This window comes from Homarus americanus, unplaced genomic scaffold, assembly GCF_018991925.1.
Source record: "Homarus americanus isolate GMGI-L3 unplaced genomic scaffold, GMGI_Hamer_2.0 scaffold6317, whole genome shotgun sequence".
NCBI classification, from domain to species: domain Eukaryota; kingdom Metazoa; phylum Arthropoda; class Malacostraca; order Decapoda; family Nephropidae; genus Homarus; species Homarus americanus.
Genome location: NW_024730668.1, coordinates 20,788,420 through 20,803,358, shown reverse-complemented (window position 1 = coordinate 20,803,358; position 14,939 = coordinate 20,788,420). Strand labels below are relative to the sequence as shown.

Below are 14,939 nucleotides of genomic sequence, written 5' to 3'. Positions count from 1 at the left end.
CGATTAACGAGCCGATCAGTGGTGAAGAGGATAACACAACATAATGTTTCTTATTATGTTATCGTAGGTTAATGCATGGTTTACGTATATAACTTGTTTATCACTGCCTGGCAATGGGAGCGAATGAGTGACCACTAGCTAGAGCATCATCTGCTCTTGTAACTCTCCATCCCTGCCATATTTCACCGCTATTATTAGTGTTTACTGATATTATACTACTTAATAGGGATTAATCATGGCATTATAACCACCAGACTACTGGACCAAGCTGTGAGGTGTTATGGTTGTTTTTCAACTCGCATTTTTTGGGTAGATATACACAACTTTCTACACTTGTTTTTACTCATTTACAGGTACATGCACACACCATCCTAAATATAGTGAAAAAGGTAAAATAAATTATTGTCCTCGGGACAAACCTGTACTCAATGTACTAAGTTAATTACTACAAATTTTGTCTACTGGAAACTATGGGATGCATATACTCTACTGTACCGTACTATAATTGCTATCTTGCAAGAAACCCAGTAATGAAAGTTATATTCTGCCAAGTCAAGTCCGTGCTATTTTATAAGTGAAAAACTTACACTCCCTCTATTGTATAATCCCAAGTCCCTGACATTTCCATTCTACATTGACAATTAAGCAGTAATCTCCCCTCCTGGCTGTCTAACACCCCACCTCCCAACCAGAATGACTAAAAATTTTAATACAGTATAAGACTTTTAAAATTATAAGAAGTTTGTACTATTCAATAATTATTGAATAGTACAAACTTCTTGATATTTACTAAAATAGGAAGGAATTTAAGCCCTAGAACCGATTACTGTATTGGCGGACTAATACGACAGCTAGTGTGCAAGCGAAAACATGTTGAGGGGCGCTCGTAAGGAATTAGTTAATCGGGGGATCACTTTGTGTATATGTATATGAAAAATAAAACAACTTTTTGTTCCTGCAGTGTATTGTTCACATTTGAATATTATGAAGAAAAAAAATCAATAATAAAATAAATACTATACAAAATATATTGCAAGAATAAAAATATGCGACAACACTTGGAACTGCAGCATAATTTATATAGTATTTGGCTTCAGATTCTCAATACTGTACTGATGGTAAAAACTTACATCTTCTTAAGAACATATTTGCTAATGGTATAGCAAGTAACTTTGTTACAGACTTGATTCTATTACAGAGGATTACATGATATGTACTGTACATGCTCTTCAACACATTTGCTTATAGTCGACATAACATTACTATTGTATCTAGTTCATACTCTACTTTATAACATAAAAGAAATCTAAGTGTTCAAATTATAGATATCCAAGATGAACAGCTAAAGCACCTACATTATTTGCACAAGAGATATATGTGATAACAGTGTAAACTGCTATTATTGAACAAAAAAATAAATAAAATAAAATAATAGAGGTAAACTATCAAATTGCATTGTTTGTTTTAGGTAGTGGGAAAAGTGGATGAGTCCAGCACTTTGTCATGTAAATTCATAGATGCTCAAATTTTTGCTACAGGTGCTTTTGAAAATAATTAACCAAACCATATATATATATATTTCATTTAAGAATTTTTTTTAACCAGGACTAATAAAATCACAGCACAATGTTTGAAAAAGAGGATTGTAAAAAATATACAGTATTGTACTTAAATTCTGAGGATCTCTGAACAGATATAATTAAATGGTTATACCTTACATGACAGAGTGCGGATTACTTCCATAAATGGATGGACCCTGAGTGAGTATGAGCCATCATACTTGGGATTATGTCCTTGTACAAGAAAGTGTTCATCACTTCAATACTGCACAAGGTTGAAATCCAAAATCTTATAGCAACATCTCTCCAGTACAAGCTTATTACCATACATATCATGGCAACAAGGAGTTTCTTGAGAAATAAAATAAAAACAACCAAAGGACCAGTCATATGTCCAGTATATTTTTTGTCCAGAATTTTCCTGATAACATTTATCAGCAATTTAAAAGAATATTATATCAGACTTTTGAATTATGAACAAAGTGAAATATATCTTCAACATGAAGAAGTCCCATGCTGCTGGGAATATTACAGTCAAGAAAATTTGTAGCCTAAGCCATCAAATTCTCTTTGTCCAAGATCATTTCATCATATGCTATCCTAAACAGGATAAATATACAATACTGTATACTGTACTGCAAAGCATTATGTAATATTTCCTCGAAAAACTTGTATTATTCGATATTAATGTACAACCATTTATACCGATGCCGTCTTCTTATCAACTTTTCTTCGTCTTTTCTGACAATGCATTATCTTCAGAAACTGTTACACTACAATTGAAATAAATCCTAGATACTTCTTGCTTTCATATTCTTGGCATAGATCCTGCAGGCTGGGTAAAACTATCAATTCCCTTCTTTGCTGCACATGATAAGTCATCAATTGATTTCTTAGCAGCATCGGAGATTTCATCAACAGACTTCATTGCCACTAAAGAAATATCATCAACAGAACGAAGAGCAGATTCTGTGATTTCTCCAAAGGAGCGTTTTGTATGCGAGAATATTTCTGTTGTACTGCGCTTGTATGTGGACATCAATTCCTCCACCTCTCTGTTGATTTTAGAGATGACAAATTCCATGGCATCACGACCCTGTAAAAAAAAAAAAAAAAATTATACATTTACAGTAATACCCCGGTTTACGCGGCTCTCGTTTACGCGTTTCCACATTTACGCAGTACCCCGCCAGAACTAGAATGCCCAATTTACGCGGTGCATCTACTCATATACGCAGGGTGTGCACAAGGTAGCCCAGTCATCAAAACATTACCGAGTTCTTCACCTGCCACAGCCGGCCCAAGTCAGTGATAGTGAGGATATGGACTTTGGGGGGTTTGACAAAGAGGCCCTGCAAGCCTCTGTGGTGGATAGTGATACAATTGATACAAGTGAGGGCCAATATAATCTGCCCTCTGCCTCGGAACCAACCCCCCATCCCCGTGTGCCCAGTCATCTTTTCTACTAATGTAAGTGTTAAAAAACCTAATATTATTGATATTTCTCTTAATTATTAATTGTGTGTGCATACCACCATAAAATTAAGATGTTATTTTTATTGTGTCTGAAAAAGTGGAGTTTGGTAGTCAGCCCAGTCTCTATTTCAATTAATCCTATATGTTCTGTTATTACACTCACGTGCTTCTTGTTTTACGCGCTACTCCGCGGGTTCAATCTACTGCGTAAATCGGGGTATTACTGTACAGTAGAACCTCAATAAATCGGACTACTGTAATTGGGGTAGATCCCAGTCCGAAAAAAAGCGAATATATAAGGGGGGGGGGATAACACTACTTATCCAAAAGTAGTCTACTCTTACTGTAAGGTCAATAGGACAGTAGTATATACATTAAATTGTTTATTTATAATATATTGTACGTGTACAGTGGTGTTTGCGTAAATAAATAGAGCTCTTGTGTTTGTCCGTGTGAGATGCATCGTTTAGACTTGGGAAAAAATGTGGAGAAATCCACTTTGACACACATCTCCAATCATGAGGCACTTCACATGCCTGTATCAGATTTTTAGCCGTTTATATATATTTATTAAAATAAACTTTTAGAAAAATTACGCAAGATTATATTCGTAAAAAAAATGGTGTTTCTAACTTAATTAGAACTGATTTTATACACTATAATACCAACATTTATTATGTTTTTCCATAAAAGAATTGAGTGCCCATTATTATATCATGTCAAAATATTTTGGTTAAGAATCTTTAACTGAAAAGGTCTGGTAGAGAATTTATTCAGTATCATTATGGTATCAAATTCCTGTCTCTATCATGATTAGAATAGATGCTAGAGTAATGTCGTGCAATGGCAGGAGGGATTAGTGGGTCTCAATGACCTGAAGATGTCTTTAATAAAGATGAAAGCTAAGTAGCAAATATATTTATGGCTAGCAAAATATTTTATAAAATTTTTTTCACATCTGCTCTATTTGTGTTTGAAAAATGAATTTGGTACGATTGCATATACAGTATGGAGATGCGTTCCTGAGATATTATACAATATTGCATAAGAAGGATACAGATATTATTAAACACAGATTAATTACAGTAAAGTATCTACTAATTAAAAAATAACAATTAAACAATATTGTATAAGAACATAAGGAGTCTGCTTTAGGCCGATGTGGTGAATGTTGTTTAATTGTGTTGTTGTGCTAATATTATTCTAGAAATTTTTTCTTCAGTGATACATATGGGTGTCCGGCTGGCCAGAAACCTATCCCATTAAACGCCACATGATAATGAACCTGATTTATGATATTTCGACCTGTGATTGGGTTTTCAGGAACCTAACCCTATTGCAAATAAAGGATAAAGTGATGAAACAACAATAAGATGAATGGATGTGAAGACACACCCAAAGTGAGGTGACACATCCAAGAAAGCAGCAACTGTGTAAATGACTTGAGTTTGGCATCACGTGATATTTGGGGAGAATATGCTGCTGATAGGAGGTGCTAGGTTGTAAAACGTGATTGGTAAATGAGATAGATAGCTAGTTATTTGGGGCCTTTTAGAGAAAGGGGAGTAATTAACCATATTAGAATATACTATAAAAGTAAGAATAAGTGAATAAAAGCCAAGGGAAAGTCTGTATTGGGTACGAATTTTTCTTTTAATTCCGGCCATCCAACAGCATGACAGGGAAAAGGGGTGGAAGTGCGAGAAATAAATAAAATTGAGCAATATCTATATTAACACAGGACTCGTATGCCAAGCATTATGTATTATGTTATTCACATACATGTATCCCCTGATATGTGAAGGGGTTGTGTTCCTGCAAATACTTTCATTAACCGAGAAAACAAATTGAATAGTAGAACCCATGTATTATTTTGGGTTATGTTCTAATGAGGGAAAATGTTGATCAACTCGGTAATTTTTCACACAAAGTTCACCACTATGTGTCTTGTAAAAATAATTGTAAAGAATAAATACAGTACATTGAAAATAATGAACACTGTACAGGTACAGCCGATCATAAATACATCTCTGTGCATCCTGCATGACAGCTGAAAGTTTGCTTTCTTTAAAGAAATAACATCAAAATGTGATAGTTATTTGTTAAAGCAAATACAGGTATTTGTTTTTGTATAAAAAAAAAAGCTGTCAAATTATGACTTCCATTAATTTTTTTTTAAATTTAGGTGTATTGCGTATATGTTTATCAGGGGATACATGTACAGTAAATAATCTAATCCACTACCATGATATTAGATTCACATAACTATCATTCACACAAAACTGATATGTTAACATAACAAGTGTTTTCTATTATCTACCTTAAAGGAGTTTGTCGATATGCTGTTTAAGAGGTAATCCTCCATGTAGGAAGTAAGGGGAACACCCTTCACGGTAATGATGGTCTCTTGACGCAGGATTGTCTTTTCACAGTCTGTAGGATCAGGAGAGTATACCATACGCTCATCCATGCTTACAGTACTGGAAAATGTTAACTGTGGGCAAAAAAAATTTAAGTAGTTTACATACAGTAGAATCTATCATTTTCTAATAAGTGCAAATTGTATCCACACTACCTCCCAAATGTCAATGTTGTAAACAAAATTAAAAAATCACTTGAACTTCAAAATCTTATCAGGTCATCAATGGATACATATAAAGAAGCCTCTCCACAAATTACTTCGAGTATACACTGTGTTCCGTGGCAGCGAACAGTGACATCACCCACACAACTTTGACCTATATATACTGCTAATGAATATGATGTATTTCTTTGTGTACGATCCTCTGTCCTGCATGGCCGTGAACAGTGACATTATCCACATGAATCTGACCTCTATATATATAGCTGTTAATGAATATGTTGTATTTCTTTGTGTATGAACCTCTGTCCTGTGTGGCAGTGAGAAGTGATACCACCCACAGTGTCAAGACCTGACTGAATTACTCAGAATAGGCAAACTGTACTCCAAGCTTTGTCAATAAATTTGTTAAACTAAAAACTAAAGTACAGCATACAGTAATTATATAATTTTGCTGACAAACTTAGGTACTGTGCAAATATGTACCGTACATAGAGATGAAAAGTAAAATTTGATTTGCCTCTGTTGCACATACAATACAGTACAATGTAGGTATAAAAATAATATCCATATACGGTAGTGTACAGTACTGTATTACATTTTTGAGTCTCACATAAAGAAGCTTATAAATGTATTTCTTATAGACATAACAGTACAGATATCAGCCCCCTCCCCCCACAAAAAAAAATTAATGCTTGTTAATAGTTTTCTCAAACTTTTTTAGAAAAAGGGAAATGTGATTTTGGTATATTTGACCTAAGTTGATTTGTAGGTGGAGGTTCTACCATGTTATGACATAATATACAACAGTAATTAAAAATAGAGTGAGAGTCCAAGACTTACATTTCTTGTTCTCATTGTCATAGTTTTCTCTTCAGGATTAACTTCTGAATGCTCGTAGCCATAACATACGCGGTCAGCACCAAGGATCTGCAAAGAAGAATGAATATGTTATTAACTATGGTACAGTACTTCAAACTAATTGCTATTCAAAATTGAAAATGGGTCCCATAGGCATGACTACCCATTAGGATCAGTGTGGATACAGCACACTGTATACTGTACTAAGCCTTCAGTGCACAAGCAGGCAGCATGGCCAATATTGCACTCAACCACATTCACTTCCCCAAGTTGTAAACTTAGGTACCCACTTACAGCTGGGTAAACTGGGAGTACCCGAGATTGAACAACCGATCTACAGAACAGGAGGTGAACACTGTAACCACTCTACCACTGCACCCCTTATTGCTATTACAGTCAGTAAAATTTTTTAATTATCTTTGTTGCCCTAATTTCACACCTTCCCATCGTTTATTAAGGTCAAATTCTGTCCACAGTATTACTGTAACATGAAACACTTCACATCCATACCATCCTGTAAGGAAATCAATAGAACAATTCTTTGTTTAACTTTTCACCAATTCATACACATCCATAAAAAAATAAATAAAGCAACCTTAAATGAAAATAAATTATGATAGAAGTTGTTCCCCTTTTAAATAACTTTTGAAGCATGTGTAAAAGATGAAAGACTGAAGAACGAAATCCCACTATATAGCTGCAGGGCCAGAATGAATGACATGAGAGATATCAGGCTTGATGTGTTTAGTGGCAGTATACACTATCTATGCACACATGTTTATAATGTAAGTAGCTCCACACTTCGTTAAACCTAATCAAGCTATTCTCAACATTTATTGAGGCTTCAAGTCTGGAGTTGAAAATCTTCAGGTGTATGCATGCATTCTTAATCATCTTCAGCCCCAAATGTGACTCCTGGTGTGATTCTCTGTTCCTGGTACTTGAGGCACTCTTCGTACAAATGATGAAATTGCCATAACTCCAATAGTCCTTTTTTCTATACTATACAGTAATAAAAGAATTGTAGTGCCTTCCTATATCAATTGGCTTTACACTCAATTGGTTTATTCATCAATTCTAGCCTGAGACATACAATTGATGAGCTATCCAACTGAAGGTAAAGCCATTCTACAGGGAAGGGCAAGACAATTTTCTATTATAGAAAATGAATTTTCTGGGGGTACGCGGAGCACCTCAATATAAAATCTACTTATGAGGATGACACTTCACTCATTTCTTCCCCTGAACCATGAAATTGAAATTAAACATGAAACTTAACTCCAACTCTATAGTGTTCTCCCTTGTATAGTAATTATGCTGTGTGGTCTATGATTAAATACATGATCAATACAAAAATTTAAATTTTATGAATTCTGGAATATTTACTTTTTTTATATACAGTATTTATGTTCTTTATTGCAGTACTGTACTTAAAACTTCATATTGTAAGTACTGTACAGTATTTCTAACATACAGTATCAAGTTAGTGATACCAAGGACAATAAAAGAAGGTAACATCTTAAACCTTCATATATGTAAAAATATTCATACAGTATACAGTACATATATATACATGTGAAAATTCACGACAAGTTTTTGCCAAAGCATGAAAGGAACTGTTGTATTGGCACACACCCACCTGGCAGGGCAACACAATCACGAGTACTAGTCATTTAACATTCAACTTTTACTTTCATTCATTTGGGTTAAAGAGCAATTTAACTACAATCCAGTACAAAAATACTCCGTGAATCAAATCTATCTTAATTTCAAGTGACCATTATATAATATGCCACCACCACAGTGAAAGAAAATTTATAAAATTAACACTAAACACTCACTACAATTAAGGATAAACAGTTACATGAGCCAAGAGTGCTGGGTGGGAGCTGCCAACATCACTGCCAGAACTTATAACACAAATACTTTTTACACAAAGGTGAAGTGGCCTTCTACCAGAGTTGTAAAAAGTACTGGATTTTGTTACTTAAGTAAAAGTATTGTTACATTGGCAAAATGTTACTCGAATAGAAGTTAAAGTAACCAAATGTCAAAGTAAAAGGTAACAATAAAATGTTTATTTGTTCCAAATATTTAAATAAATCCACAGAAAATTATTAAAATATAGATCACTAAAGATAAAAATAAGGCACATAGCATTACACATGTTTATTTGCGAATCTTTCTATTAAGATTAATCAATAACGGATTCTCAAAATTATGGCTGTCCAATCAGGATCTTTTAGGCCTAAATATAAGCCCAGCAGGACCTAGCGAAAGAGAATACTCGTACGCTCAGCCGCTCTTCTCCCTACAATCCATCACAGGGAGGGTGAACAGGCTGAAAATATATCCATCCAACACTTATCACCTTCTTCCTTATCCTCACAAGTATCGTCGATATGGACTTATTGTCCGCAGACATAATGTTGACTTTGCTCACATTAGGTTAGGATACAGACCTATCTGGCATGTATCTGAAGTGGAGGATGACCCGCACTTCTCTTCCTGTAAACTCTGTAACTGTCCCGATGCTAACACCTTTCAACACTACTGTATTGCCCTGACTGTCCATTGTCAGGGACCTCCTACCACAGGGAGAGTGCTAACCCCCTTTGTCCTTAAACCATGACAATATTGTCTCCATATTACAAGTCATAGCGTGTCCTGCGAGACACAAGTACCAATGTATCAGTGTCTGACCACATGGACTTGTGACATGATGAGTGGCGGGTGCTGGCAAGGGAAAGGGATAGTGGTACTTAATTATTTAAGTAGAATTTTAAATACACTCAGTCTCACACATGTGCAGATACCTGCTTTATAGCTAAGAAGAAATTATGTAAAGCATTTTAGAATCACAGCCTCTCTGAAATTCATTTTAGGTACAGGTATGTGCAAAGAGCAACCGACGTCTAACAGAAAGGTGGGGGAGAAGAGAGGAGGTTCGATGGGGGGAGGGGGAATAAGAGGGTAGGCTAGGTGAGGTGGGTGGTCAAGGTGCTAATGGACACAAGAAGATCAAAGAGAAAGTCAGCTGTCATGACCACTGCCACCTGACCTGACTTCACTTCACCTCACGAAAGTCTAGGAATGTGACCCGCATGGTGTTTCCCCACACCCACACTGTACCCTTCACGGTTCCACCCACACAACTCTTTTACTATGGCTAATAATTTATTTATTAATTTATTAAAAATATATTATTAGTTTGCTACAAGGCATTAAAACTGTGTTTGCTTGTTTGTTTGGGGTACCGTACGTAACGAGTAATGATTTTTTTTCAATTGTACTGGAGTAAAAGTCTTAGAAAACCATCCCAAAGTAAAATTACTAAAAAATTTTGGTACTTTTTAAAAAGTAGATTCAAGTAAATTTATTTCGTTACTTTACAACTTTGCCTTCTGCCTACATTATATCTTGTACTTTATTGAATGTGAACCTACATTAAATTCCTGAAAGAATTTGTTTTTCTGAATTTTACTTACCTATTGGTCTCCACATTCTTTAAGAGAGCCCATCATGGCCAAGTATTATACTGTATTTCATTATATGTGACTGAATTGACTCTTCTTTTTTACATAAATTCCTTCACAAGCAATGATGAAGCCAACAGACCAAAGCAACTCCAATGTACTGTACACCAAACTGAAAGCAAAATTTCACAGCACTGTAAACTGTATTCTCATTGACAGTAACCAATTATAAGGACTACACCTTAAAAAATTAATTGAAGGTACCTTACAGTATGAACATGTCACAGGTAACTTCAATCTAAAACATTTATACAGTATGCACTTGAGAATTCACCCCCCCCCCAAATAAAGTGGGTACCCACTGCAGGGAGTATTGGTAGATGAAAAAGAGAAGGTTATTCAAGGATAAAATAACTCCAGAGTTTATAGGCCATCATTTAGTGTGTTTGTTTCATGCAGTCACCCTTTCAGCGTCTGAACCTTTAATGGAAAAATATACTACACTGCTTTCTTTTTTTATATGAAAAGTGACCCAAAGGGATTTATAGTATGAAGTCATGGACCTGTGATGACTTGCAAACCACCACCAGTGCAGAATGATATCATCACTTGTCAAAGCTTCTATACCACCAACCAATCGCAGCACAAGTTGGTACAAGCTCTGTCCACCGGCCATATAATGGGTGTCTACCATCCATGCAGGACACTCATTCTACAGAAGCAGCGACATCAACAACTGACTCTCCTGTGATAGCTACAACCACTAACAGCAATATTACGCCAGCGACTGCATTGTGCATCTCCACCCGCCTCACATACAGCCAGTTAAGCACTTTGTTAGTTTCTGATCTCACCTTTATAAAGAGAGAATCTTGCTTCAAAAATAGATGTGTATTTTTGTAGCAGGAGTTTTTTTGTCCTTTTTATTGTTGGTCATTTCAAAACCACAAGTGCACATGTTATGTGTGGCAGTGAAACTTCCATCCTCATCTTATAGGGGCACCTGACATACAAGTGTCGGCCTTCAAGGAATCTGGTATGGTTGGGAGGGTTATGCCATTACAGTATTTTAATTAAGTTTTTGAAATTTAGATCCTGTCAATAATGTGGGGGGTCCTGGGACCCTCAGTTTTCAAAACTTTGTCTAGCAATACACAAGTTACCTAAGATTTGCATCTACTGGCAGTAATTATAAGTCAAATCAGTGATATTCTCCAAGCCTACTAAGAATTATCTTAAATTTGTCCATTAGAAGAATTTACTTTACATACTATAATTTACTTACCGTCTGTGCCCAGGACGGCAGGCCCCACCGAGAACTGATGAGTCTGTGTGTGTGTAAGACTCCATTCACCACTTGGCGCTCAACAACATCTGTTCCAACTACTGCTGGGTTGTGAGGGTTTGGGTATTTTCTCCAAACTGCTTGTGTTACGGTTTCCCAAGGGTGGCTGAAGTAAGAGAAATACATACTACATATCATTATTTGCGTCTTAACACAATTTCATCTACAAATATATTCCACAAGTCCAAAGAATGGATGAATTTCATCAAGGTAAATATTTCATTGTGACCACTCATGGAATTATATATATATATTATATTGATTTGTATTTAGCGAGATACAGCAAAAAAAAATTAATCTCGCGCATTTTTGTTGGAAATATACATTTTGAGGTTTTTTATGTTTTGATTTTAATTAAAAATACAGTATGCAATTTTTATCACACGAAGTGGGCAGGGCTTTAAAGAAGAGGAAAATTATGGGGTAAAAACATGAAAGACACTTAAAAATGAAATGAAAACATTAAATCGTTTTTATTATTACCATCCAAAGAACACTTGTGAAAAATATGAATTTCATAAACTCCTTCAGGTACTAACCACCTTCTCCACTATAACCCTTCTTTTTAAGAATAATATTATTGAAAATGCTATTTAAGGTGTGTAAGAACAGTACTGTGTACAATACAGTATTACAATTTCATTGCACACAAGTGGTGGTGTTTGGGAATAAAGCATTGTTCGATTTCATTAATTTTTTCCACATATGGCCTGTACATGATAGTAAGGAATATAAATGATATGACAATGCACTTAGCCTAAAGCTGCGGTCACACTAGATTTCTACCCAAAATAAATCCACTGTGGAGTTGATTTTTTTACCAACTCCTCAAGTTGTCTCTACAGCAAAATTTATTTATTGTCGAAAATGGGACGATACGGAAGGTCTGTAAATCCATGGTGTGGTGGGTTGAAATTAGCTATAGTCTATTGTATTAATAAAATTAAATGTAAATTTTTTTTAAAAGTATTTCAATAACAAAACACAAGCAAAAATGTCACAGAAAATAAAAATTAATCGTACAGGGTGTAATAAAAGCACGGAATCATATGCTTAAGTACACTAATTTGGTATTTTTGTTCTTTTTCAGGATATAGGCCATGATGATGGACCATACTTTTTTACGCTAATGTGCCTGGGGGAAAAATATGTTGCAATGTTGACTGAAGTCTTGCAGCCTTATTTAGACAATATGCCACTTTCAACACGTCGATATTTCTGGTTTCAGCAGGATGGGCTCCTGCATATTTCGCTTTGATAACATGTAGGTGGTTAGATTCCGAGATACTGTACCAGCAAAGTGGATTGGTCTTCGTGGGCCAGTGGAATCCACCGAACATTGCCCGTTAAAGTACCTGTAAAAGAGTGAAGCAACATTGCAGTGAAGATCAAGGGAAGAGAGATTATCAACGAAATGCCTTTGATTTCACCCTATCTAACAGTTGGACAGAAGAGGAGCCACCCCAGACATGAGAGCAGTACAGTACTCCAAGTTAGGATGAATGAATTTCTTATAAACTTGAAGCAGCTCTGCTCAGGAGTGAAGTAGCTACGGCATCTGTTCAGCATTCCCAGCTTTCGGGAGGCAGCTTTAGCACTGTTTACTGCACTCACTACTTGTGCCAGTATGACCTTGGTTAACTTGCATTAAAACTTCTCTTGTTTGTGTTGCGACATTTATGGAACTCGCAGAGGCTTTTAGTGGTGACTTATTAAATACAGCAATAAAATGAAAAATTTACATTTCACAGTTCACATGATATAAAGAGTAACGGGAGTAATTGACATAGGTGACATTATTTTCTCTACTGAAGCTAAATTCGTCTATTCGACTTCAAATTCAGTACTATGTATAAACATAACGTCGTAAAGCAGTGATGGTGCTCTAAAGATACTGTTCAGTGTTCACTGTGGGATTAGATATCAGTACACATAAATAATCCCGAAATGACGTAACCTTTACATAGAAAACTTGTTTACAAGAATTCCCGTTTTCAGTCGTCATGCACATATCCGGCACATTACTTCTTGTATATGTATTTCATCTACAGTACAGTCCACATAATTATGTTTCATACACCAAAGTATGCAAATTTTCGCGTGGTTCTTGCGCCTAAACTACGTGTTACTGGAATTTTCCATAAGCACTCCCAGTCGATCAGCTGAGGCACCGGACTCATGCACAATTGTAACCTCTAATTTTAAGGTTGTTTAGGAGTTTTTTCGTTTTTCAACACAAACTACTCACCTAAATATGTGCTCTGATGTCCAGATTTTCATGGTTTTAGGTGGTAAGTACTTAATATACACAAATTTAACACTGAGCTCAACAGCAATCAGTGAGGCCTTCCGTCTAGCGCGCACTGCGGCTCGTGAGGAGCGAGTGAATCAGTGAGGCTCTGAGCGGCTGCCGGCTGGGAGGCTACGCAACCCATATAGTTGCCGAATCCCATCTTTCATCACGTATTGACAAGAAAAACACAAATCCCTGTATTAATTCTGATATTATTTACCGTCGAGTTTTATAAAATTATACAAAGTATTATTAGTGGTAAAATTAAAATGATAAAAAAAACATTTCTGTATTATATAAACAAACATAAAAAGAAAATATGACGACTAACCTGCTGACGTCATTATGACGTCTGGTGTTGCCACCCAGCACATTTAATGGATTTCCTTACACTGCCATTTTTCAAGTACAGTATCTCAAATTTGGTATTTGATTCCCGTTCTAAGAAATGCTTCGATCTTTATTTCTTTCTTTATAATAAACTAATTTTGACATCAATCAATTTCCTAAGCCATAGTAGGCTCGTTAAGTTTTACTGCCATGTAAATGTAGTAATATCAGTAATACCTAAACTTATACATAATAATAATAATAATAATAATAATAATAATAATAATAATAATAATAATAATAATAAAATGGTACTACTATAGTGTGCGGTCTACCGAGTTGGAGTTGGTCGACGGGATATTTACACTGGCTTAACCTAACCTAGGATAGGCTAGGTTAGGTTAGGTTAAATTAGATTAGGTTAAGTTAGGTTAATAAACGCAACAGTTTAAATATCCCAATATACCAGTAGACCAACTACAACTCCGTATAGTGCATACTGTAGTAGTATCCGTAAAAAAATGTATTTAGCAAATTCATGAAGTTTACAATTGGTTTACCATGTGCCGTATATAGATAATGCAGGTACAGTAACGTATATAATTCAGAAAGTGTAAAAATAGGCAGGTACAATATGTGCATAAACAATGCAGGTACATTATATAGTTAGTTCATCATGAGTATAAACAATGCAGGTACACTATATATATATAGATTTTTTTTTTAAGAGGATTAGGATTAGCCCACCCGGGCACAGGTCACTGACCCACATCAGGGCCTGGGGGTGAAAATATAATAATAATTATTAATAATAATAATTATATTATTACAACAATTAATAAAATTAATAAAAATAAAATAAAAATAATAAGAATAATAATAACCATAAATAAATACAAAAACGAAAAAATAAATCACGAGTGAGAAACGATATACATTATATGTTGTGTTGTCCAAGAAAAAGAAACAATTGAGACCCTGCAATTGTGTGTAAATGAGGCAGAAAGTCAGATCAGCA

The 14,939-nt window shown here is 35.3% G+C and overlaps 1 protein-coding gene across 2 annotated transcripts; it reads right to left on the bottom strand.

Moving 5' to 3' along the window:
• Nucleotides 1–946: 946 nt before the first annotated feature.
• LOC121867303 (protein slowmo-like) lies at nucleotides 947–13,703 on the bottom strand. 2 transcript variants are annotated; one of them, XM_042367202.1, is made up of 5 exons: nucleotides 13,547–13,703; nucleotides 11,239–11,425; nucleotides 6,460–6,546; nucleotides 5,356–5,529; nucleotides 947–2,655 (listed from the first exon to the last, which is right to left on the bottom strand). In XM_042367202.1, the coding sequence occupies exons 1-5, from the start codon at nucleotides 13,576–13,578 to the stop codon at nucleotides 2,368–2,370; spliced, it is 768 nt and encodes a 255-aa protein (XP_042223136.1). In that variant the 5' UTR covers nucleotides 13,579–13,703; the 3' UTR covers nucleotides 947–2,367. The 2 variants fall into 2 exon arrangements, with proteins under 2 accessions (XP_042223136.1, XP_042223137.1); XM_042367203.1 differs by having other exon boundaries at nucleotides 11,239–11,404; nucleotides 13,547–13,702.
• Nucleotides 13,704–14,939: the final 1,236 nt, after the last annotated feature.

What these genes read in the sequence shown, in the direction of transcription:
- LOC121867303 (XM_042367202.1), bottom strand. Translation starts at nt 13,578, where the DNA reads ATGAAAATCTGGACATCAGAGCACATATTTAG. An exon ending in TGCCGTCCTGGGCACAGACG is followed by an intron (nt 6,547 to 11,238) that starts GTAAGTAAATTA and finishes TCTTCTTTGCAG; the next exon opens with ATCCTTGGTGCTGACCGCGT. An exon ending in TATCGACAAACTCCTTTAAG is followed by an intron (nt 2,656 to 5,355) that starts GTAGATAATAGA and finishes TTTTTTTTACAG; the next exon opens with GGTCGTGATGCCATGGAATT.